Consider the following 26,921-nt stretch of genomic DNA (forward strand, 5'->3'; position numbering starts at 1 on the left):
CCACGCAGTATTGTTTTCCTCTGGAATAGTGTTCAATACACATAGGTTGACAATAAATGTGGCTCAATTCACAGTTGTTTCAGAGTCCCGCAATAAGAGCTATAATGCTAATGTTCTCTGGGTGTCACTGAGTAGACTGATAGCCCGTGTCATTGATCCATAATCCATAGGCAAGGCTGTACAGTGAAATAAGCCCCCAATGCAATTCTAAAGTCTAATACATCAAGTGTGATTTCAACAGATTTTTGTGAAATTAAAAAATTGTCTTTTGTTGATTTTATATAAACATGCCAAACTCGTTTAGCAGCATGATCTATTCAATTATGGCGTAATTCTACTATTTGTATTAATTTGCATCAGTGTCAATGACAGACTTGTATTTTGAAGGCTAACTACAAAGTCCACTATTGTGGGTAATCCTTATTGTGGCTAACTTCACATAGGTGGGTGTGACCTTTAATCAAATAAGAACTGTCTTATACATTAGGGTTATTTTAGATGACACCTAGCTAGCTACTGAAACAGATGTCATTTTGCTATGTTTTTGGGGAAGAACATTGTCAGCATCCATGAGCTAGCTAGCTTTTTTTTATGACCAGCACAGTAGGTGGGCGAGACAAGTTTACCAGCATCATAGCATACGTATCGATGAATCGTTGTGACACATGAAATACGAGTGATAGTGTAATCAATGTGTAATAACTACATAAAAAATGTAACAAGTTACCTTATAATGTGACGTGCAGTCATATTCAGGTCCTGATTGGTCAACAAGCTTATTTGACACGACAAATAGTGTTATTTGACGTGTATATATTTTGACACGCAAAGACCCAAACGGCGTTCCAAAATGGTCAGGCCAAAACTCCATCTCGCCAAAACAGGCTGAAATTTCAGGTGGTCTTTTCAATTAGCTCTTACACTAAAAGGGCATTATCATAATTTGCACAGTGTTATTACAAACTCAGTGTGGAAATACAGTATATAAAACACAGGGAAATCCATTTATTGACTGCACTGGGACTTTAAGGCTACCTCACCTGACTAAAACAAAAGAGTGCTTCATTTCAAGGCTTAAATCACTCCAAGATGGCCGCCTCACTTCCCCCGACATTCCCAGAAAGTGAAAGAAGAAATCATTCCGTCTCTTATCCATACAGACAAGTCATTCACTGGGCTAGTGATAAGTAATCTACTTAGGTCTCTTCCCCGTCTGCATCATATCAGACTGTCTGTCAGCACAGCTTTAGTCTGCATTCCAAATAGCTAGGTTTTTCAACTACACTATATGTACAGTTCCTTCGGAAAGTATTCACACCCCTTGACTTTTTATACATTTTGTTGTGTTACAAGGTGGGTTGTTGTCACATTTTTTTTCTTCTTCAAGCTCTGTCGAGTTGGTTGTTGATCATTGCTAGACAGCCATTTTCAAGGATTGCCATAGATTTCCAAGATGCTTTAAGTCAAAACTGTAACTAGGCCACTCAGGAACATTCAATGTCGTCTTGGTAAGCAATTCCAGTGTATAGTTGGCCTTGTGTTTTAGGTTATTGTCACACTGAAATGGTGAATTTGTCTCCCAGTGTCTGTTGGAAAGCAGACTGAACCAGGATTTCCTCTAGGATTTTGCCTGTGCTTAGCTCTATTCGGTTTCTTTTTATCCTAAAGATCCTAGTCCTTGTTGATGACAAGCATACCCATAACATGATGCAGCCACCACTATGCTTGAAATTATGGAGTGGTACTCAGTGATGTGTTGTGTTGGATTTGCCCCAAACATAATGCTTTGTATTCAGGACAAAGTGAAATTCTTTGCTAAATATTTGTTGTTTTACTTTAGTGCCTTATTGCAAACAGGATGCATGTTTTAGAATATTTATATTCTATACAGGAGTCATTCTTTTCACTCTCTCATTTAGGTTAGGTTACTTCACCATTCCCAAAGGGATATTCAATGTCTGCTTTTACATTTTTTACCCATCTAGCAATAGGTGCCCTTATTTGTGAGGCACTGGAAAACCTCCCTGGTCTCTGCGGTTGAATCGGTGTTTGAAATTCCCTGCTCGACTGAGGGACCTTAGGGATAATTGTATGTGTGGGGTACGAGAGTCATTCAAAAATCATTTTAAAAACACTAGTATTGCACAGAGAGTCCATGCAACTTATGTGACTTGTTAAGCAAACGTTTTTAATTAATTTGTAAAACACTCTAAAAACATAATTCCACTTTGACATTATGGGGTATTGTGTGTAAGCCAGTGACACAAAAATCTAAATGTAATCCATTTTAAATTCAGGCTGTAAAACAACATTTGGAAAAAGACAAGGGGTGTGAATACTTTCTGCAAACACTGTACATCTCAGTGGAGTTGGGTTGCGACAACTGGGCGGAATGTACCTCCGACTACATCAAGTCCCTGTCAGTCGATACGAGGAAACAATCAATGGTTGTATTTGACGAAAGGTTTATTTAAAGTATGTATTTCAGCAAACAATGAAAGGCACGCAGCAACAGAGGACAAACAGGTACAGAGTAAGGGTTTAAGAATATACATTTTTACTCGTGTCGATAGACAGCGACTCGATGTAGTCGGAGGTTCAGTCTGCCCACAGTCGTCTCCGCTCAACTCCATTGATGTGATGTACATCGTAGAGTTGAGACAAACTTGGCTACTTCCCAAATGGTCAAAAGTAATGCACAAAATAGAGAATAGGGTGCCAATTGGGATGCAGCCCTAGTCTCCTTTGGTAAACCTCAAAAGACCTCATAGCAGCTCTTACATCACATGGCTTTCAGTTGATAGCTTGTCTCCTGAAGATGAGTCAAACTGGTATGTCCACTAAGTCTACATTCGTACACTAAGTCACTCAAGGACTCTCTTGGGATATAGGCCTGCTATATAAAGCCATGATTGAACATAGTGTTTTGTCTGGATTAAAAAGAGGCTTAGATGGTGGGCGTGGCAGGGGTGAGGCAATGGGCGCGGTCGACTTGTCAGCGTGGCTGAATTGTCAAGAAAATTCTACACATGAAAGAACATGTTGCAGTTTAAGAAATTCCTGCAATTCTATGCATTTTGCCATGGCTAACGCTGTTATTTTCCTCAAACATAAAATCCATAGTGCTAAATTAATTGTTTTTGGAATATTCTATTCTCCCTGACTGAATGATATATACTGCTCAAAAAAATAAAGGGAACATTAAAATAACACATCCTAGATCTGAATGAATGAAATAATCTTATTAAATACTTTTTCTTTACATAGTTGAATGTGCTGACAACAAAATCACACAAAAATAATCTATGTAAATCCAATTTATCAACCCATGGAGGTCTGGATTTGGAGTCACACTCAAAATTAAAGTGGAAAACCACACTACAGGCTGATCCAACTTTGATGTAATGTCCTTAAAACAAGTCAAAATGAGGCTCAGTAGTGTGTGTGGCCTCCACGTGCCTGTATGACCTCCCTACAACGCCTGGGCATGCTCCAGATGAGGTGGCGGATGGTCTCCTGAGGGATCCCCTCCCAGACCTGGACTAAAGCATCCGCCAACTCCTGGACAGTCTGTGGTGCAACGTGGAGTTGGTGGATGGAGCGAGACATGATGTCCCAGATGTGCTCAATTGGATTCAGGTCTGGGGAACGGGCGGGCCAGTCCATAGCATCAATGCCTTCCACTTGCAGAAACTGCTGACACACTCTAGCCACATGAGGTCTAGCATTGTCTTGCATTAGGAGGAACCCAGAGCCAACCGCACCAGCATATGGTCTCACAAGGGGTCTGAGGATCTCATCTCGGTACCTAATGGCAGTCAGGCTACCTCTGGCGAGCACATGGAGGGCTGTGCGGCCCCCCAAAGAAATGCCACCCCACACCATGACTGACCCACCGCCAAACCGGTCATGCTGGAGGATGTTGCAGGCAGCAAAACATTCTCCACGGCGTCTCCAGACTCTGTCACATGTGCTCAGTGTGAACCTGCTTCATCTGTGAAGAGCACAGGGCGCCAGTGGCGAATTTGCCAATCTTGGTGTTCTCTGGCAAATGCCAAATGTCCTGCACGGTGTTGGGCTGTAAACACAACCCCCACCTGTGGACGTCGGGCCCTCATACCACCCTCATGGAGTCTGTTTCTGACCGTTTGAGCAGACACATGCACATTTGTGGCCTGCTGGAGATCATTTTGCAGGGCTCTGGCAGTGCTCTTCCTGCTGCTCCTTGCACAAAGGCGGAGGTAGCGGTCCTGCTGCTGGGTTGTTGCCCTCCTACGGCCTCCTCCACATCTCCTGATGTACTGGCCCGTCTCCTGGTAGCGCCTCCATGCTCTGGACACTACGCTGACAGACACAGCAAACCTTCTTGCCACAGCTCGCATTGATGTGCCATCCTGGATGAGCTGCACTACCTGAGCCACTTGTGTGGGTTGTAGACTCCGTCTCATGCTACCACTAGAGAGAAAGCACCGCCAGCATTCAAAAGTGACCAAAACGTCAGCCAGGAAGCATAAGAACTGAGAAGTGGTCTGTGGTCACCACCTGCCGAACCACTCCGTTATTGGGGGCGTCTTGCTAATTGCCTATAATTTCCACCTGTTGTCTATTCCATTTGCACAACAGCATGTGACATTTATTGTCAAATCAGTGTTGCTTCCTAAGTGGACAGTTTGATTTCACAGAAGTGTGATTGACTTGGAGTTACATTGTGTTGTTTAAGTGTTCCCTTTATTTTTTTGAGCAGTGTATATTATAAAAAAATATATAGGTCCATTATCTTTTCTACATACTTTATATGTGTTTTTAGAATACACTTTCTCCCTCCGGGAAAGTTGTATTTTTTAAGCCAAAAAAGGTGGAAAATTGTGTTCTATTAGGACAGTACAGATATTTTCCTTTTTGGGGTGAGACCATTAGTTAAGCACTGCTAGTTAAGCAGGAAAATTAGGCTTTTGCAGCCTGAACGGAGGATACTTTACGTATGAGCCGGGCTACGGGACACACTAGTGTTTTACATCAATCCTAGACAATAGTGCAGATCTAGCGGCCACTATTGGCTGCCTAGGCTAGCTCCATCCCAAATGGCACCCATTCTGCATTGCCCTAAAGCTTACCAGTCAAATTAGTTGGTGGTGGTTGTACCTCACATTACATTTTTTAAGGCCAATTAAAAGGAGGCTTGTGGCTCATTAAAGGGACTCTATCCTCTCTGAAGACAGCTGTGGCTGCCTCTCTCCTAGCTGCTCCCAGAGTGGTTACATTCTGTATCACCAGATCCCAAGGCTCACTAAACACAACGAGGAAAACAAAGTACCTAGGTGGAGTGTAGGTCATTGTACAAATAGTTGTAATTTAGACCCCCCCCCCCAAAAAAATACTATTTCTTTAACCTAATTTTAAAGTTGTGTAATAAATAGCACACTCAACTTCGTAACTAATACGTTTTCCCATCAAGAGGTTAAATATATAAAATACTATAAAAGTGACTATAAAAAGGGACAGGGTTGACTGTAACTGGGTTGACGATTATCTTAAAATCAGCCATTACTCCCATTGTGACAGGGGGGATGGAAGCTTGTGTGCAACATCAAGGGGAAATTGAATGCAAGCTTAAAGATGCATTCTCAAACTTTTGTATAATTTCAGCCAGTAGTTTTGAAAGTGGTGCTTACGAGCCAAGTGGTCCACGTTTTTTGTGTACTAAAAAAAAACAAATCAAAAAAGTTCCTTGGACGCGTACAAGATTTGCAGATGATCTTGCAGGTACAGCGAAAAGCTTGTTTCTGTCCCGAAGCCACTCCCTGCGTTGTCTTGGCTGTGTGCTTAGGGTTGTTGTCCTGTTGGAAGGTGAACCTTTGACCCAGTCTGAGGTCCTGAGCGTTCTGGAGCAGGTTTTCATCAAGGATCTCTCTGTACTTTGCTCCGTTCATCTTTCCCGCGATCCTGACTAGTGTCCCAGTCCCTGCCTCTAACAAACTGAGGAGTGGCTTCCGTCTGGCCACTCTACAATAAAGGCCCGATTGGTGGAGTGCTGCAGAGTTGGGTGAATCTTCCTGAAGGACAACCATCTCCACAGAGGAACTCTGGAGCTTTGTCAGAGCGACTATCGGGTTCTTGGTCACCTCCCTGACCAAAGCCCTACTCCCCAATTGCTCAGTTTGGCCGTGCGGACAGCTCGAGGAGGTTCCAAACTTCTTCCATTTAAGAATGATGGAGGCCACTGTGTTCTTGGGGACCTTCAATGCTGTAGACATTCTTTGGTACCCTTCCCCAGATCTGTGCCTCGACACAATCCTGTCTCGGAGCTCTACGAACAATTGCTTTGACCTCATGGCTTGGTTTTCACTCTGACATCCACTGTCAACTGTGGGACCTTATCTAGACAGGTGTGTGCCTTTCCAAATCATGTCCAATCAATTGAATTTACCACAGGTGGACTCCCAGGACCGGTCCTGGGAGCCATCATTAGGTACACCTGACATCAATCATTACGTGCACCTGCACGTCATCATGATAGTCACCTGGACTCCATTACCTTCCTTATATCAGTCACTCCCTTTGGTTCTTTCCTCAGTCAGTATTGTTTCTGTGTTTATGCGTAGACACCACTGTTATGTCTTGTTTCATGTATGTTGTTTTATTAAACATTGCACCTGCTTCTCGACTCTGTCTCCGTTACATATAGCTTGGAAAACAAATGTGACTCTGGATTACACCATTAGGGCTATTTTCCAAAATAAGTTAAATACACTTCGTGTTTTGTTTCCTTGCCGTCCCAGCCATAACAAAATCCCGTAAAAAAAGAGGGGGAAAAGGCACAATTCAAATGTGCATTAGGCTCCATTTCAGATCAATAAGTAATGACAATGGCAACGTCCCAAATGGCACCCTGTTACCTACATAGTGCTTTACTTTAGACAAGAACCCAATGAGCCCTGGTCAAAAGTAGTTTACTCCATAGGGAATAGGGTGCCACGTAGGAAGCAGACAATGGCAAAGGCCAAGCGTGTAGCGAGCTTCCGGCCTGCCTGCCTTGCACTCACTGGATCTCCCCTTGGTCTGCTGCAGTGCCTGCTTACCACAGCCCACAGTGGATGGATGGTGCAATTAACAAGTGTGAGAGATACTGTAGAGGGATACATTCTGCAGAAGAAATTATTCTAGGAGAAAGCATTTCTCAGAGAGCATGTTGTTTTATCAAAGGCGAGAGAATGATTTAGAGCCAGTGAGGGAGGACTTGGTAAAGCCGCTGTCCTACAGACAGTTTTTTTAATGCTCTCAGTCTCCCATTATTGGCTTGCTTGTAATACTGGGTCACTAACACCCTATGCTGAATCTTTGGATGACATCATGTGGGGGAAGAAATCAATACAAAATGGCTACGCTTTAGTTCCCAATAACAGACTAAAGCAGCCAATGCTTCAACGGCCTAGACCAGTTTTACAGAGGTCAGAGCTGGGGCTGTGCTATGCCAATGGTCTGACTTATTCTCACAGCATAATTTGTTTAGGAAGTCCATTCCAGGACTGTGGTTTCCAGCCCACAGAGACTGTCACTGGTCCTGCACTGCGCTATACTGCACTGTGGAGACTAGCAGGCAGGCGCGGACACACACACACACACACGGGTCAGAGCAGTGGCCCATTTAAGAGGGAAACACTGGCCTCATATCCACTGCAGCAACCGTCTGCGACAGCTAGACCTTCGCCTCGTCCTATCAACTGTTGGTCTGGGATCACAAGATGGTAGCAGGGAAGAGTGACGTCACAGGGACCAAATGAAGTCCGGAGAGTTTACGGTGTGGAGGGGATGCCGAGAGGCCTCTTTTAAGAGGGGGCTGCTGCCTGCGGGGATCATCAAAGCCTGGCCTCGTCCCTACCGGTAGCGCTAGCCCTACCGTTAAAGCTCAGGTCAGCAGCCAGCGCTTCTTTGTTGCTGTGAATGACCCCAGGGGATCACTAGCTTTACTATGCTTTGCTGCCTGCTGCGCGGCATACATTCCCCCCGTCCATGCATGTTTGCTCTGGCGAGGGTGTGGCCGAGTTTCGGGGATTACCCTGAGGAATGCATGTTCCTCCAACCCCCCACTCCCTAAAAAGTCTGCATTTTTTTTTAAAATTATTTTTACATTTTTAGTCATTTAGCAGACGCTCTTATCCAGAGCGACTTACAGTAGTGAATGCATGCATTTTTTTTTTTTGTACTGGCCCCCCGTGGGAATCGAACCCACAACCCTGGCGTTGCACACACCATGCTGGCGTTGCAAACACCATGCTCTACCAACTGAGCCACAGGGAAGACCACAAGCTTATATCCACCTGAGAAGTCAAGGCGAAGCATTCCTTCCTCGAACACAAACGTAGCAAATAGGCGTGGTAGGATTTCGATCTAAATTCAAGATCTAAGATCTAAATTTAAAAATGAGATTCAAAAAAGTGTGTTATACTATATCCATGTTTCCGCTGCCCAGATCATGTACTGAAGCATGAGGGAGCGGCTGCTGCACAGAGCTCAAAGATGTCTGTAAGTTTTTGGTTGAATTGGTTTAAATCCAGCACCAGGCTTCCTGCCTGACTATACACGCTGTGTGCACCGTAGGCCTTCCAGCCAGAGCACTCTCATACCTCCTCTTCCCCGCAAATCCATTTGTTTACAAACACTACCATTTTCACATTTCATAAGGATTAAGATGTTCTTACAGAGGAGAGAAAACAAGGGCATGTTCACGCCGAGGGGCTATGTCTGTGTCCCAAGTGGCACTATGTAGTCAATAGGGTGCCATTAGAGACTCAACCTGTTTATTTGACAAGAGGAAAACACATAACAATTACTACTAGTGTAGCTAACTGCTTCTGTATGAAAATTCTGAAATCTGTTAGGCTGAGGCAGCGTTGGAAAACAGGTTGGTTGTAAACGCTCAAGAAGTAGCGCTGATGGTGAAGATAACAGGCATGGAGGCGAGGGAGGAATAATCCAACACCTCACAACAGCATTCTGCTAGCGCTTTAAGAATCAAGCGCAGTTTTGACTGTTAAATCCCAATGAATATGATTATATGGATAGGGGGGACCTGTTCCTAGATCAGCACCCCTACTCTGAGACACTTATTCAATTTGTCCACTCGTTTTCATTCTAAGGAATCCCTTCTTGGTACCCATCTACACACAATACCCCATAATGACAAAGTGAAAACATGGTTTTTAGAAATGTTAGCAAATGTATTAAATGACATACAGAAATCTAATTTACACAAGTTCACACCACTGAGTCAATGCGTTGTAGAAGCATCTTTGGCAGCGATTACAACGGAGTCTTTCTGGGTAAGTCTTGAAGAGCTTTACACACCTGGATTGTACAACGTTTGCCCATTATTCTATTCAATATTCTTCAAGCTCTGTGAAATGTGTTGTTGATCACTGCTAGAGAACCATTTCCAGGTCTTGCCATATAGTTTCATGAAGATTTAAGTGAAAACTGTAACTTGGCCACTCAAGAACATTCACAATCTTCTTGGTAAGCAACTCCAGTGTAGATTTGGCCTTGTGTTTTAGGTTATTGTCCTGCTGAAAAGGTGAATTCACCTCCCAGTGTCTGGTGGAAAGCAGACTAAACCAGGTTTTTCCTCTAGGATTTTGCCTGTGCTTGGCTCCATTCCGTTTATTTTTTATCCTGAAAATCTCCCCAGTCCTTAATGATTTCAAGCATAACCATAACATGATGCAGCCACCGCTATACTTGAAAATATGGAGAGTTGTACTCAGTAATCTGTTGTATTGGATTTGCCCCCAAATACAAAGTGAATTGCTTTGCCACATTTTTTGCAGTACTACATACAGGATGCAGGTTTTGGAATATTTGTTCTGTCCAGGCTTCCTTCTTTTCACTCTGTCAATTCAGTTAGTATTGTGAACTACAGTAACTGTTGTTGATCCATCCTCAGTTTCCTCCTATCACAGCCATTAAATTCTAACTGTTTTAAAGTCACCATTGGTCGTATGGTGAAATCCCTGAGCGGTTTCCTTCCTCTCCGGCAACTGAGTTAGGAAGGACGTCTGTATCTTTGTAGTGACTGGGTGTATTGACACACCATCCAAAGTGTAATTAATCACTTCACCATGCTTAAACCTCCCTGGTCTTTGTGGTTGAATCTGTGTTTGAAATTGACTGCTCGACTGAGGGAGCTTACAGATAATGTGTGGGGTACAGAGATGAGGTAGTCATTCAAAAATACAAAATAATGTTAAACACCATTATTACACAGAGAGTGAGTCCATGCAACTTATTATGTGACTTGTTAAGCACATTTTTACTCCTGAACTTATTTAGGCTTGTCATAACAAAGGGGGTGATTACCTATAGACTCAAGACATTTCAGCTTTTAAATTTTTTATTAAATTTGCAAAAATGTCTAAAAACATAATTCCACTTTGACATTATGGGCTATTGTGAGTAGGCAAAAAAAAGTCAATTTAATCTATTTTAAATTCAGGCTGTCACACAACAAAGTGTGGAAGAAGTCAAGGGGTGTGAATACTTTCTGAAGGCACAATGTCAACGAAGACTTCCAATCTCACAATGAAACAATTGAGTCGAGTCATAGGCAGTTGATTGAAGAACAAACATTCATTTCCATAATGAGTGAGAAGAGCCCTGAATCCATGTCTGTGCCCAAAATTGTCACTGCGGACATGTCTAGGGGTGTAACAGTACACGTATTCGTACCAAATCGTTCGGTACGGGGACCCCGGTTCAGTCCGCACTGTGAACCCAAATTAATACATTTAAAAAAATATATACACAAAATAAAAACACTTGGCCTATAGGCTATCTGAGCTGAAAAACACATTTCTGCCTTCCATTAAAACAACTAGAGCTTATGCGTACATTGTAATCAAAATTCTTATCTGAATTGGCGCATTTAAAACTGTCCTTTTTTATGCGCAGCTGGGAACTAGTTCTGTATGATGGCGAGTGGTGGGGTCGATAAACCAGGAGGATTTCATCAATGTTTGAATCTCCAGTTTGGGAACATTTTGGCTCCCCAGTAGATTACAATGGCGATGGACAAAAATAGTATATTGCCACTGCTCAACGAGAATGGCCTACGTAGCTGCCAAAACCTCAAACATGTTGACACATTTACACTGAAATCACCCCATTAATCCTACCACCGGAGCAAGACAGAAACTCCCCAAAAAACACCACAACTTCGTCTTCCCACTGCAATCAAGCAGTGGATTCTGACTGGGACAAAGAAGTTATCAGTGTTAGGTATGTTTATAGCCACAGATAAGCACCCATTCTCAGTGGTTGAGAAGAATAGGGAAATTTGAGCACCTCGTAAAAGTGCTCAAGCCACCTTACGAACTTCGCCCTCTCGCATCCATTTCAGTAAAAAGGTAGTAGACTACCCACCACTATAAAGCCGAAGTCGTCAATGAATTGGCCAATGCACCCTGTATTGTGCTTACTACAGATGGATGGACCTCCATCACATTACCCCAGAGTGGGAAATTTAAATTACTGCGCTGGAATACCAACACTTTGGATTTTCTTAAATAATTTTAGTTTAACTACAGTAACGGTTGGCATTTCATTTTCCCGCTATACCGAAACATGACCCCAAAACCAAAACTGCAATATTTACCGAAACGGTGGGTTTGTTAAACTGTTATACCCCTAGACGTGACAGTAACAGGTGGCACTCAACAACAGGCTATTCACTCACAGCCATTATGACTCTGGTATTTATGTTTTCATAGTCCTTTGTTGCTGTCCCCCAACCCCTCCTCCACGGTCATGGTTCCCTTGGTTAGCATCTTGGACAGTAGTCTAACTGTTGTCAGGTTAGTTCAAAGCAAACCAGTAGCCTGTCACAAAGCGTGATAAAAGGAGTAAGTGAGCCAACTTAGGCCAATTCTGAAATCAAAACCCGATAACCGTTGTCACGAAGGTGGCTTACCTTTTAGCCAGGTAAATTGCTATGGCAACACATCCTTCAGCTCTAACCTGCTCTGGGGTAGGCTCACTCCAATTTGTGTCTGTTCGCTCAAACCAAACCTATTTTTAAACCCCCAAATTATTTTAAGGGATAGTTTTGCGTACAGTAATGATAACATATTGCGATGGACACACAAAGTGTCTATGCGACACAGAACTTCTGTCCATCGGGAGAGAAAAGCAACTGAAAGGACGCACGCAATCCACGAGACAGTACGAATTGCTGAGAGCAGCAAGACAAAGTCACGGCGGAACGGTGAATGTAACAAACGATGCCTGTGACAGAATTTATTTATCTTGCACTTCTTGTTAATGCAAAGCACACAGAGGAGGGAGAATGCAAAGCCTGCTGTTCAACCTGCCTCTGCAGGTCAAACCTGCCAGTGTTTATCTGGGCTCTGCTGCCAGTGGCCTGACTGACCTCTGTCTCACTGCTCTGTCCCCGCCCCAGAGGACACACTGTTTCAACACAGATCGTAGCCTTGCAGTTTGTTTCTTCATATCTGACCCTCTGGCATCTCAGTATCTATTTTACACTTCATATGAAGAATAACACCGCATTTAAATGTCAGTGACAAATCAAACGTTTCAATGCAGTTTGCATCTCGACAGAACGTTGGCGAACACCCGGAGAACGGACATCAGGTCCTTACGCGGCACGATTACAAATCGATCCCAATTGGAGTCAGCTGTAAACCCATTAAGCTGTTGCAGGGTTTGACGGAGCCGGGCAGCTGTAATAGACCGCCAGTCAATTGGCCGATTACTCTGCAATAACTCAAAGGGGCTTTACAAATAACAAGGGGGTTGCCAAGAAAACAGCTGATGGCCCCATAAATACAACGCCATTTTCAACAGCGGGTTGCCTCTAAATGATGTAGAGCTGACAAGACTCATGTAGTTATAGAGTGGTTACTGGGTTTGGTTCTGAACTGAAGCAGGCAGAATTCCACACATGCCAAGGAGGTGGTGATCCTTACAGATGATGACATTCACAATTTGCAAATGAAACGTATATAGCATTTTGGCCCTAAATCTTGCTGGACAGAGATGTATCATGTAGAATGCGCATTGCTCGTAACTCACACTCTTATAGGGTCAGCGACAGTGGGAACAGCACCAGAAAAATAGCAGACCCCCAGTGAGTTCTCAGTATTGGTATCACGTAAAAAGCGCATCTGACTCTTATGTGTGAAACTCAAGCCTCCACCTTTGACCCAAAGCATGACCTTGAAGACCGTGTTATAAACACTGCATAACCTTATGGTTGGTGTCCCTTTAAAATTGCAGCAATAGCTCACACTTTCATCTAAAAAGCTGAAGGCATTGTGACGTATGACTATTGTTCGGCAAGATACCTGCTCCAGTTTTTCTGGTCATTCATCATTGTCACTGGGTAGGTTTCGTCGCAGCTACTGCTACCACTGTCTTAAAAATAAGGGAGCCTGCACTCCCCCGTCCCCACTGCAGTAGTTCGCTGTGTAATGTTATGCAAGGGTTCTTAGCAGGTTTTTGTCAGGTTCTTTAATCTGGAAAGTTCAGGGTTTTATCTGCATTTTATTTTTTATTGATTCACTGTTGAATTATTGGATTACGAGGCAGCATGACTCCAGTATCGGCCTAGGTCTTCTCAATGTCTGAAACAAAATGTTTACACAGTGAAGGAAAAAAAACCTGGATAAATAAATATAAAGCATAAATCCTTGAATGTGCCAGGTAACACTATCTGGATAGTCCCAAGTAGATGGTTTGTAGATGTTCAATAAGTGTCAACAACATTTCAACAAACTATCCCACCAACCCTAACCCTTATCCTAAACTTAACCCTTAAGCTAGCCCTTACCCTTATTCGAAACCAAACCCTAACCATCGCAAGCATTTGCTTATCTACAGATAGTGTGTTTATCGTATGATTATCTGTACATCATCTATATGGGACTACCCAAATAAAGTGTGACCACGCACCATACTCTTGTAGTTTTATGCTATTGCTAATACAACAACTTCTAGCATAAGCTAAATATTCAACATGTCGTTTTATGTGTAACAGCTGACACAGTCTAGAAATAGAACCATCGGACACCTCTACACCGATCAGACATTGGTCACTAGTATAAAGGATGGACGTGGAATGGTAACAGAGCTAAAAGTATTAAAAAACCCACCCACAACAGGCGGCAGAGATCACGACAGAAGACCTTGGACATTTCGCTCTATAGGTCAAGCTTGTCTGACTCTGGCATTGCATGGAGAACTGACACACTAATTCGATTGCCTCCTACCATCGTAACGGCAAAATGTTAAAAATCAGGTGTACTTACATGATACTGTGGTATGAATGATCTATAGCGCATGCAGTTTACACATTACCTGCTCCAGATTGAGTCCCCTCATTACAAAATTGTTACATAATAGGCCAAGCTAATTTGCTTGGATTGAAAAGATATGCTACCTTAACTGACCCTGAGCCTTCAACAGGCTCTTTTAAACATACTATAACTAAGGAGTTGTTTAACAATGATTAGGCCTACAGCAAGACATATCTATTCAAACCAGGGCAAAAGTGAAGCCATTCTGAAACAAAAACTGGTTGTAGCAAACTTAAAGGGTCTTCACTCTGTAGTGCCCAATTTAAATACAGTAAATCTGTCCCAATTTAATGAGCAAAGGATTTGGAGAGCGATACCACAGAAGCCCTTAGAATAGTGGAGTCAAACTCAATCACCATAAGGGCCATATTGAAAAAACAACAAATTCGCGAGCCAGATAAAGCCTGTTTGTATTTAGATTTTTTTTTTGCATATAACTGCGACCCAAATTGGCCATTCTTTTATTTGAAAAAGTATGCCCCTTTATATAATGTCCATTAAAAACATACATAGTATGCTGTATAGAGCGTTTTAACATTAAACAAAAGATAAATCATATTTGTCCAGCCTTTGCTGCTATGCTTGCAGAGGTGCATAATATGCTACAACCCTAAAAGTATTTCAAAACTGCAAATAACAAAAACGTACCTAGGTTGTAGATTTTTTGGCGCTGCATGGATCACAGGTAGTTGAAAGCAGCTGTATGTTGCTGTAACAGGCCTACATGTTTATTCTTTGCATGGTGTTTTGTTGCAGGTTTAGTTTATTCATTGTCAAGCTTTCATTTTAGTAGCCTAGGAGTGGCATGTGTCCATGCACTTTCCCTCCGCTGCGCACTTTGGGAGCGTATCAAACTGTTGACTCATCATACTCACGTGTGTCCGAATTTATACTCGCATGTGAATCCTTTATCTAATAACTTTTTGACAACCAATATGACATTGTCTGTAGTACAACAATGACCCGGGTTCCTACAACACGCTTAAAAAAATCAGTCAGTACCATTAAGAACAACAGTTGGGGATGCTGCAAATGTTTAGTGATGATATGATACAGCACTCTGGCGGGCTCATGGATGGGTGTGTGTGTGTATGGGTCTCTGGGAGGAGGTGTGTGTGGCAATGTACTGCCTTTGGTGCACAGCTCGGCCTGGATAGAAATGTGTCACGGGCCGGATCCTGCCGGGCGGGCCTTGTTTGACACATGTGCCTTAGAATAAATATATCCCCTCTATCTCTGCTCTGCATTCCTTACCTTTAGTGAGTCAAAGCAGGCAATCACCCTTCCGTTCTCCACCTGGCAGCTTTTGGGTGGGTGCGCAAATTTGCATTCCTCGTCACTCCGCGAACATGTCCCTCTCTGGAACTGCCGGCACACCTCCAGCGTCAGCCATTTTGTGTCTCGCATCGAAGCAATATTTAAAGCCATAGCAATGCCGGGGTGGGGTAAAGCTAGCCACTTGTTTAAGGAGAAGCTATACTCTAATGGCTCTTCAGTGTGCTAGAAAAACAACTAAAAGTGTAGCAAAAAAATTGTGTGGATCAGTGAAAGTCGTTTGCCCTTGCGGACTTCAGAGCAGCAGAGTTGGTGGACTTGCAACCCGGATGTGGTCGCTGCTTGGGAGATGGCGGCTATCAGAGAAGCTGTCAATCAAGAGACGTCGCTCGTCAATCAGTTAGTCCCAGGTGCAGGCCACTGACAGGGCAACGGGGGCATGCTCAGAGACAGGCTGGACTGACGGTAGTGGGAAGTAAGGGGTGGCGGGGGAAGAGAATTGAAACTGGTTCTATTTCGAGGGCGATGGCACTGCCTGGGCGAGAATATTAAGTGGGTGCAGACGTTAGGTTGGGTATTGACTAAACTTGTCCGAATGAGTCAGTCAGCACTCTGTTTTGGCAGAGTGGCCAGACAGTTCCCCCAACCTCTGCAGTTAAATCTTTCTGCTTGGGTTTCTCTAGTGCAGCGATGTAGCCTGAAAAAAATGAGTTGGTAGGGCAGGGGCTGAGGTTGAGCTAACTTCTGTCACAGCGAGGGAGGGAATGTTGCAGGCTCGGTGGAGGAGACGTGCAGGCAGGCAGCTCAAGTAAGAATGTCGAAGGCACTTTCTGTCGACGATCTGAGAGAGAGAGAGAGAGAGAGAGAGAGAGAGAGAGAGAGAGAGAGAGAGGTTATTTTCAGAGACAGTAGCTAAACAACTGACTGAAGCAACAGTCTGCTTTTTTATTTAAAGCTAAAACACTTTTCTGGGGGCAGCATTATTTCCCCAAAACTCCTTTCAAGAAGAGTGAACAATCAATTAGAAAACTCTAGAAAAATAAATAAAATAGCAATAAATCCACTGTTCACAAGATAAAGCTGTGAATGTTCTTTAACAATACAGACCCATTGGCAAAAGTATTCAGAGATTTTTCTCCCATTGTAATACTTGGGTGGGCCGCTAAATAGGAGATTATTTCATGCATTCATTTGGGATGGAAAAACGCTGTCAGTGTAAACTTGAACGACTAAACCAGGCTATGTAGAAATTAGAAAAAATTACAATAAATGTAGCAATATTATATTATACGCAAGCAAAATAACACAGCATTAGCCATTGCAAAATGCATAGAATTACAGGAAACTAGCTTTAAAAATCATCAACAAATATATTTCAACTCGATGGAGAAATTTGTAGAACTGCAGAAAATTTGCTTAAAAAAAAGGGAACGTTTCTATACACCGGCAAGATGAGGAACTCAAAGATTTAACCTGTTAGGGCTAGGGGGCAGTATTGACACGGCTGGATAAAAAACGTACCCGATTTAATCTGGTTACTACTCCTGCCCAGTAACTAGAATATGCATATAATTATTGGCTTTGGATAGAAAACACTCCAAAGTTTCTAAAACTGTTTGAATGGTGTCTGAGTATAACAGAACTCAAATGGCAGGTCAAAACCTGAGAAGATTCTGTACAGGAAGTACCCTGTCTGACCATTTCTTGGCCTTCTTTGTCATCTCTATCCAAAACAAAGGATCTCTGCAGTTACGTGACACTTCCTACGGCTCCAATGGGCTCTCAGAAGGCGGCAAAAAGCTGAATCGTGGCTTTGCAGGCTCTGGTTGAAAAAAAGTAGCGCGTTTGGGTAGTGGCTGGTTACAGTACTGTGAGACTCAGGCGCGTGCCCACGTCGACCGAATGCTTTGTTTTCTTTCCTCTGTTTACCTAAACGCAGATTCCCGGTTGGAATATTATCGCTTTTTTACGAGAAAAATGGCATAAAAATGGATTTTAAACAGCGGTTGACATGCTTCGAAGTACGGTAATGGAATATTTAGACATTTTTTGTCACGAATTGCGCCATGCTCGTGACCCTTATTTACACTTCGGATAGTGTCTTGGAACGCACGAACAAAACGCCGCTATTTGGATATAACGATGGATTATTTTGGACCAAACCAACATTTGTTATTGAAGTAGCAGTCCTGGGAGTGCATTCTGACGAAGACAACAAAGGTAATCAAACTTTTGTAATAGTAAATCGGAGTTTGGTCGGGGCTAAACTTGGTCGGTGTCTAAATGGCTAGCCGTGATGGCTGGGCTATCTACTGAGAATATTGCAAAATGTGCTTTCACCGAAAAGCTATTTTAAAATCGGACACCTCGATTGCACAAAGGAGTTCTGTATCTATAATTCTTAAAATAATTGTTGTGTTTTTTGTGAACGTTTATCGTGAGTAATTTAGTAAATTCACCGGAGGTTTGCGGGGGGTATGCTAGTTCTGAACGTCACATGCTAATGTAAAAAGATGGTTTTTGATATAAATATGAACTTGATTGAACAAAACATGCATGTATTGTATAACATAATGTCCTAGGGTTGTCATCTGATGAAGATCAAAGGTTAGTGCTGCATTTAGCTGTCTTCTGGGTTTTTTGTGACATTATATGCTGGCTTGAAAAATGGGTGTCTGATTATTTCTGGCTGGGTACTCTGCGGACATAATCTAATGTTTTGCTTTCGTTGTAAAGCCTTTTTGAAATCGGACAGTGTGGTTAGATTAACGAGAGTCTTGTCTTTAAAATGCTGTAAAATAGTCATATGTTTGAGAAATTGAAGTAATAGCATTTCTAAGGTATTTGAAAATCGCGCCACTGGATTACACTGGCTGTTGCGTAGGTGGGACGAATTTGTCCCGCCTAGCCCAGAGAGGTTAAAAAAATTTGGTGCGCAGACAGGCCGATCACGCTCATTGCCACGCCCCCTAACATGCCCACCACCTAAGCCCCTTTTTGATCTATAACAAAAACCCTGGTATTGATGCAATAACAAGATTATAATCAAGTTTCGGTGGAAACAATATCATTCTAATCCATTATCAGGAATTGCGTCAAGCCCTCCAAATCAGCTTAAGCTATAAGAAAAATGTTCTCAATTTCATTGTGTACAGTTCTAACTTTAACCCCAGTTGTTAGTGCTCTAGCAGACTTTACCAGCGGTGGAAAAAGTACCCAATTGTGATACTTGAGTAAAAGTTACCTTGTAGAAAATGACTCAAGTAAAAGTCACCCAGAAAAATACTGCTTGAGTAAAAGTCTAAAAGTATTTGGTTTTAAATATACTTAAGTATCAAAAGTAAAGCTAATTGCAAAAATATCCCTAAGTATCAAAAGTAAAAGTATAAATAACTTCAAATTGCTTATAATAAGAAAATCAGATGGCACAATTTTCTTTTTTCTTTACGGATAGCTAAGGGCACACTACAACACAGACATCATTTACAAATGAAGCATTTGTGTTTAGTGAACTAATTGGAACCCTTTCCTTGAAAATGTAAGGAGTACTTTGGGGTGTCATGGAAAATGTTTTCTTTAGAAATGTAGTGAAGATAAAAGAAAAGTAGTCAAAAATATAAAAAGTGAAGTAAAACACAGATACCCAAAAAAAAATAAATTTTTTTTAAAATACTTATGTAGTACTTTTTACATAAGTACTTTACCCCCAAAACTGAAGTTTGTGCCCTAGAAATGTAGGGCCTAAGCCAAACACTGAGAAATGGTATAGCAGGGTTTAGCCACATAATAACCAGGAGAATAACAGAACTGTCAAAAACGCATTGATATAGAGACGTCTGGCGCCCTGTTTTTAGTGGCGTGTGTGTGTGTGTGCGCGCACCCTTGTTTGTGTGTGGGGCTAGGTAGGAGGAGGCTGGCTTGAAGTGTCGTGTAAGCCAACAGAGGGCGGTTGGGAGGTTATTCAGCTGCCACTTGGTCTGAGTTCCCAATGATTACTTTACGTCATTGTGCGCCAACTCGCCCGGCGCAGCCCTCAGGCGTGTTGAATACAAAACAGAGCGGAGAATGGCAACGACCCCTGTGCAATGAGACAGCAAGAGTGCAGTAAGCCAAGCCAGTGCGGGACAGGAGGGATAAAGCCCCCGGGTCCACCCACCCTGTCGAGTAATGCCGTGACGAGAGCCGCCAGCTAATAGAAAACGTGCAGCGCAGCAGTATTCCGGGAAGCCATCCAACAGGCAGAGCGAGAGAGACCAAGACAGATGCATGTGCCAGACACGATTACGCCACTGCCCGGGTACCTAGAGCGCCTCAACACCCACCAGACACGACCAGTCAAATTAGACGGCGGATCATTGATGTGGCCAGTGGATGTTCAATTCATAGAGAGATAATATAGGTCTCACAGCTCTCGCTCTGCATCTGTTTTCAGGCACTGTCCTCTGTCTACTGGGGTTGTGGAATGGGGGAAAAGGACTCACTAAAACCAAATTAAAAAAAAGGGACATAGCCTAGCCTTTACCTTGCTTTTTGAACCCATTACAAACCGACTACCGCGCAGGGAGCCTGTTACCATTAGAACATCTGGAAATATTTTCTGGTCATAACTGGGAGAGGGAAGTGGGGGTGGGGCAGGCGAACGAGGGAAGGCTGTAAAAACCTGCAGCTGCTGTTTAAAATTCCCTTCATTTTTTCATATCCCACAGATCCCTCCATTCAAAGGCATGGGGCAAAATAAGTACAACAACACTAGCATATTGAGCATACTGCACTCCACAATGAACAAGAGACATTGGTCAGACATTGGTCAAACAAATAGACCTGTGTGCAAATCATAGTCAAAACTTTGAGGGAGTAGCTTTAGTGGTCATGAAAGAAAGCGAGTCCAGACAGTAAAAGCCATGGCAGCAGCCTACTGTAAGATAGATGGTCTATCTTTGATAGCTTGGTTCGATATCATGGGCAGTTGTCACATTCAGGTCTGCTTCAATATAAAGTTTGAATTAAAACAATTAAGAAAAAACATCACATTTCCATATCTATGACTATAACCATGCAACAAGCTGCTGGTGCCAAGTTAAAGTAGGCCTAACCATCATCAGCCACGATGCTCCATTTCTGGACCTGGAAACCAACATATAGGCATACTTTACGGGCTAATTTACAATATTATAGGTCACATTCTCATGAAATAATCTTTAGAAATTAATGGTAAATAATGTAGTGTGTCATTTTGGAGACACTTTTATTGAAACAAGAATAGTATGTTTCTAAACACTTCTACATTAATGTGGATGGTACCATGATTACGGATAATCCTGACTGAATCGTGAATAATGATTAAGTCAGACACACAAATATCGCACCCCCCAAAACAATGCTAACCTCCCCTGTTATTGTAATGGCGAGAGGTTAGCATGTCTTGGGGGTATGATATTTGTGCATCTGTTACTTTCTCATCTAGTTTAGAAACATATTCTATTCTTATTTACACTAAAGGTGACACTGCGTGCTAGGAACATACTACCCTTTTACTACTTTAATACAGACAGATGAATTTCTCCCAATACTTTTGGTCCCCTTAAAAATGGGGAGATAATGTACAAAAAGTGCTGTAATTACTAAACTTTTCACTCGATATGGATGAAAATTACATGCTGACCACACGAGCATTGCAAAATAAATTGACACAAACATGTTATTCAAATCATTGCACCCACACCGCTCGCGCGCCCGCCCGCCAACGAGCGTCTGCCCTTTCAATCGCTAAAATAGAAGTCAGTTCTATTTGCGACGCTGAACGGGTTCAAGTCCTGCATCTCCCATCTCCTCATTGGTTTATAGAAGCAGATACCCACGTGCCAACTTCTCATTGGTCATACCCACATGGAAAGATGAACTAAGGTCAGTTGTGGTAATTCACCTTATTAGTTAGTTGCCAATCGCTATATAAAGACCAAAGAAGAAAAGGCCTGGAAGGAGGAGAGATGACTAGAAACTATTTTGTCTGTGGATTAATTGTCGGAGTAGAGGACTTTGTGCAATCCAAGTAAAATAACGCAACGTTTAGAGCTCCATTTTTATAGAATGGTCTGCCTACCCATGTGAGACACAGACTCAGTCTCAACCTTTAAATCTTTATTGAAGACTCAATAAAGAGTCTTCAATAAATGACTACACTCCTATGACTGAGTGTAGTCTGGCCCAGGAGTGTGAAGGTGAACGGAAAGGCACCGGAGCAACGAACCACCCTTGCTGTCTCTGCCTGGCCGGTTCCCCTCTCTCCACTGAGATTCTCTGCCTCTAACCCTATTACAAGGGCTGAGTCACTGACTTACTGGTGCTCTTCCATGCCGTCCCTAGGAGGGTGCGTCACTTGAGTGGGTTGAGTCACTGAAGTGATCTTCCTGTCCGGGTTGGCGCCCCCCCCTGGGTTGTGCCGTGGCGGAGATCTTTGTGGGCTATACTCGGCCTTGTCTCAGGATGGTAAATTGGTGGTTGAAGATATCCCTCTAGTGGTCTGGGGGCTGTGCTTTGGCAAAGTTGGTGGGTTTATATCCTGCCTGTTCGGCCCTGTCCAGGGGTATCATCGGATGGGGCCACAGTGTCTCCTGACCCCTCCTGTCTCAGCCTCCAGTATTTATGCTGCAGTAGTTTGTGTCGGGGGGCTAGGGTCAGTTTGTTATATCTGGAGTATTTCTCCCGTCTTATTTGGTATCCTGTGTAAATGTAAGTATGCACTCTAATTCTCTCTTTCGGAGGACCTGAGCCCTAGGACCATGCCTCAGGACCTCATGGCCTGATGACTTCTTGCTGTCCCCAGTCCACCTGGTCGTGCTGCTGCTCCAGTTTCAACTGTTCTGCCTGCGGCTATGGAACCCTGACCTGTTCACCAGATGTGCTACCTGTCCCAGACCTGCTGTTTTCAACTCTCTAGAGACAGCAGGAGTGGTAGAGATACTCTGAATGATCAGCTATGAAAAGCCAACTGACATTTACTCCTGAGGTGCTGGCCTGTTGCACCCTCGACAACCACTGTGATTATTATTTGACCCTGCTGGTCATCTATGAACATATTGGCCATGTTCTATTATAATCTCCACCCGGCACAGCCAGAAGAGGACTGGCCACCCCTCATAGCCTGGTTCCTCTCTAGGTTTCTTCCTAGGTTTTGGCCTTTCTAGGGAGTTTCCTAGCCAACGTGCTTCTACACCTGCATTGCTTGCTGTTTGGGGTTTTAGGCTGGGTTTCTGTACACTTTGTACACTTTCTGTACACTTTGAGATATCAGCTGATGTAAGAAGGGCTTTATAAATACATTTGATTGATTGATTGATTATATCCCTGGACAAATTAGCTAGAAACTGCAAGCTAGCTAGCTACATTTCCATAAATGTTTCATGCTTTGGCCGGTCTCCAAATTATATAATTGGTTCAGAGTGTGTTTTGATATTTCAACTTGATAAATTCAGGGCAGCAATATTACAGAGAGCAGTAGCAACATATTTGCAGTTCTACATGTCTAAAGTTATATCTTTAGAAAAAACTGCAGTAGAAACGATGCGTATGATAATCCCGTCTCATTTTATATGCAAGACGCTGCACCGCAGAACAATCTGAAATGTATCTCTCGGCCCACTCATTATCTCAGCCAATCATGGCTAGCGGGAAGGTTGTCTTTTTCTTTGGCTAAACCAACTAGGCTCTTAATTTAAAAACTTTATTCGTATGTACAGATGGCATAAAAGTTGGTTATTAAAGGCACATGAAAGTTCACATGTTCGGGGAAGGCATTTCTGCCAAAAAACGTATTTCAATAAAAATAAAAATATGTACGTTCAAACGGCTCTCCTGTGAAGTCGTGACTTGAGACATACGCCTAGTTTCCTGAATCGGGTTACATATCGGCCCAACCCTAGTGTGTGTGGTAAAACACCATCCTGTCATCTCGGAAATTGGCCCACTTTAGAACCATACTGCAAATATGAAATGAGATGCATTCTCTCTCTGACACCAAGCCTGCAGTCTCAAAGGCAGGATTTCATTCCACAGCATCTCCCCGGGGACAAGTGAGTCGCTATGAAAGAACCAGGTAAGAACCATGTCAGACGTGACCTTTCACTATTAATACCTTTTTATTTTTAGAATCATCTGCCCGAAAAAAAAAAAGGATGGTCTCATTTTATTAGGGGTGCAAGACGGTTAAAGGATACTGTTCCTGGCAGCGAAATTACTTAGCCTCACCTGGGTTTGTTTTACTAGTTGGTACAAAGTCAAATGTATGTGTTACAGTGTAATATACTACGCCACTGTATAATTCAAAATTTAATAGGCCTTAAAGGGAAAATTCAGGATTTTGGCAACGAAGCCCTTTATCTACTTCCCAAGAGTAAGATGTACTTGCGGATAGCATTTGTATGTCTCTGCATGCAGTTTGAAGGAAGTTGCTAACTAGCATGAGCGCAATTGCTAACTAGTCTATGGATATGCTAGAATGCTAGTAGATACAGTACCATACATAGACTTTGAGTCATTATGCTAACACTAGTTAGCATTGGCTCGCGAAATTACCTTTAAATTCCTTCATACTGGATGTAGAAACATTTTCATGTGTTTTTAATTCACAGATAGCCATGGGCACACTCATATCATTTACAAAACGAAGCATCTGTGTTTAGTGAGTCAGCTATATCAGAGGCAGTAGGGATGACCAGGGATGTTCTCTTGATAAGTGGATGAAATGGACCATTTCTTGTCCTGCTAAGGAGCATTCAAAATGTAATGAGTACTTTTGGTAGTCAGGGAAAATGTATGGAGTAAAGTACATTATTGTCTTTGGGAATGATGCTGGGTCAGTTTAAAGTTAGGATTGTGAATTTAATCACCAATCGTTTATATATCTTTTTATACGTTTCTAATTGGCTCAGAAAACATTTTTTGCTACCAAAATCATGACAAAGGATGAATCATCATCATCATCATCATCATCATCATCGTTTAGAAGCCAAGTATTTCTCAATTTCCTGGCATCAGCAATTCCCACAAATCAATGTGTTATTTGAATAACTGTCTGGGTTACAGTGTAAGCTGGGGCAAAGTTGCAAAATGCTCTAAAGCTTTTATTGTAATGGAATTTTGCTAAAAGATTAAAACAAAATTACAACAGTGTCGTATTTCAATTGTGTTATGACCCCATATCAGGGTGAGATAGATAAGAAAAGCAGAAAGACATTTATAAATATCAGATTACCAGTGTAACATTTTATTGGCCTACTCTAACACTCTTCTTTCCTGGTTCAGAAAATACAAAAACACAGCTAAGATACCTAGTAGCCTACATATCATGAAGAATGGCCTTAAAAAAATAAAAAATAAAAAATCTGGTTACTTGAGCGAGAGAGAGCTCATACAGCCATATGATATAGCTTAGCCCTAGCATATTACTGAGCCCCGTGTTTGTACTGTAGCCTGGCCTAAGATTGCCCATGTACAGTATATAGGCTACATATACAGTGCCTTAAGAAAATTCACAGCCCTTGACTTTTCAGCCTGAAAATGTTGATTTTTAGTCACTATGCACACACACACACACACACACACCATAATGTCATAGTGGAATTTGGTTTTTCAAAATGTTTACAAATGAATTAAAATGAAAAGTTTAAATGTCTTGAGTCAATAAGTATACAACCCCTTTGTTATGGAAAGCCTAAATAAGTTCAGGAGTAAAAATTAGCTTAACATTGCATGGACTCACTGTCTGCAATAATAAAGTTTACAATTATTTTTGAATGAATACCTCATCTCTGTACCCCACACATACAGATAATTGTAAGGTCACTCAGTTGAGCAGTGCATTTCAAACAGATTCAACCACAAAGACCAAGGAGGTTTTCGGATGCCTTGCAAATGTAACCTTCATTTAACTAGGCAAGTCAGTTAAGACCAAATTCTTATTTACAATAACGGCCTACCCCGGCCAAACCATGACGACGCTGGGCCAATTGTGCGCCACCCTATGGGACTCCCAATCCCAGCTGGATGTGATAAAGCCTGCAAAGAACACCCATTGGCAGATGTGTAAAGAAAAAAAATGTAAAAGCAGACACTGAATATCCCTTTGAGCATAGTGAAGTTATTAATTACACTTTGGATGGTGTATCAATACACCCAGTCACTACAAAGATACAGGAGTCCTTCCTAACTCAGTTCCCGGAGAGGAAGGAAACCGCTCAGGATTTAATCATGAGGCTAATGGTGACTTTAAAAACAGTTAGAGTTTAATGGCTGTGGTAGGAGGAAAATGAGGATGGAGCAACAACATTTTAGCTACTCCACAAAACGAACCTAAATGGCAGGGTGAAAAGAAGGAAGCCTGGACAGAATAATAACAACCTGTTTGCAACAAGGCACTAAAGTAATGCTGTAATTAGATATATATGTATTTAATTTTCAATAAATGTGCAAACATTTCTAAAAACATGTTTTTACTGTCATTATGGGGTAAAAGACAAACAAATATTTAATCAATTTTGAATTCAGGCTAACACAACAAAAAGTGGAATAATTCAAGGGGTATGAATACTTTGAGGCTAGCCTAGCAGACACACCTCCAGGAAAGAGTGCTGATAATGACGAGTGGAGGGACAGATGGTGCGCAGATAGGTAGGGCCAAGCGACACCCTTGTTGTGACCTGCACAGATTAGTCCTGTATGCCCCCGCCCAGCTCTCTCTTGGTGCTTCCAGGACAGATTGATGTGCGCAATGCTCAACAGTCAAGCTTTTTTTGGCTTTCCACTACAAAATAAAAAAATGACATAGGCAACAACAAAAATATCCCACTTGGTACACTGAAATGACAGGCAACCTTTAAAAACTGTAGTCAATCGCTCTGTCGCTTGAAAAGAGGCAGGCAAAGCCATCCAGTAAAAGTGCAATGTTTTACCAAAGAGCAGCTACCCTAACCAGCCAGGAAAGGAGACCTAAGAGCAGGCCAAAGATTTGTGGGAACTGGGGAACGCTCCATGTTACGACAAGACCTTGATGGATTACAGTTACCAAGGCCAGCTGGCCAAGCATTATCTTGGTCATCTCCGAATTTGAATGAGACCAGGCCAGTGCAGGGTTCTCTCAAGTGAAAGTCATTAGCTTGACCTCTGAATACCACCCATGTATCCTATCAGTTGTGTTAGTCTCTCCTGGATGTTGTCAACCTGAGAGAAAGGCCTAGTCTACACTTTGCATTGTTTTCCAGCCTACAAACGATCTTATTAAAG

At 42.4% G+C, this 26,921-nt stretch overlaps 1 protein-coding gene across 13 annotated transcripts in view; it reads right to left on the reverse strand.

Annotated features, from left to right (window-relative positions):
* LOC106575106 (muscleblind-like protein 2a) overlaps positions 1-26,921 on the reverse strand; it is a 75,657-nt gene that overhangs the window by 41,924 nt on the left and 6,812 nt on the right. For all 13 annotated transcript variants that reach the window (XM_014151304.3, XM_082963369.1, XM_014151310.3 and 10 more), the window contains one exon: positions 15,624-16,485. In XM_014151304.3, coding sequence (XP_014006779.1) covers positions 15,624-15,797 — 174 coding nt within the window. In that variant the 5' untranslated portion in view covers positions 15,798-16,485. The remainder of the gene's footprint in view (positions 1-15,623; positions 16,486-26,921) is intronic.

Source organism: Salmo salar, chromosome 17, assembly GCF_965601325.2.
Source record: "Salmo salar chromosome 17, fSalSal1, whole genome shotgun sequence".
NCBI lineage: Eukaryota > Metazoa > Chordata > Actinopteri > Salmoniformes > Salmonidae > Salmo > Salmo salar.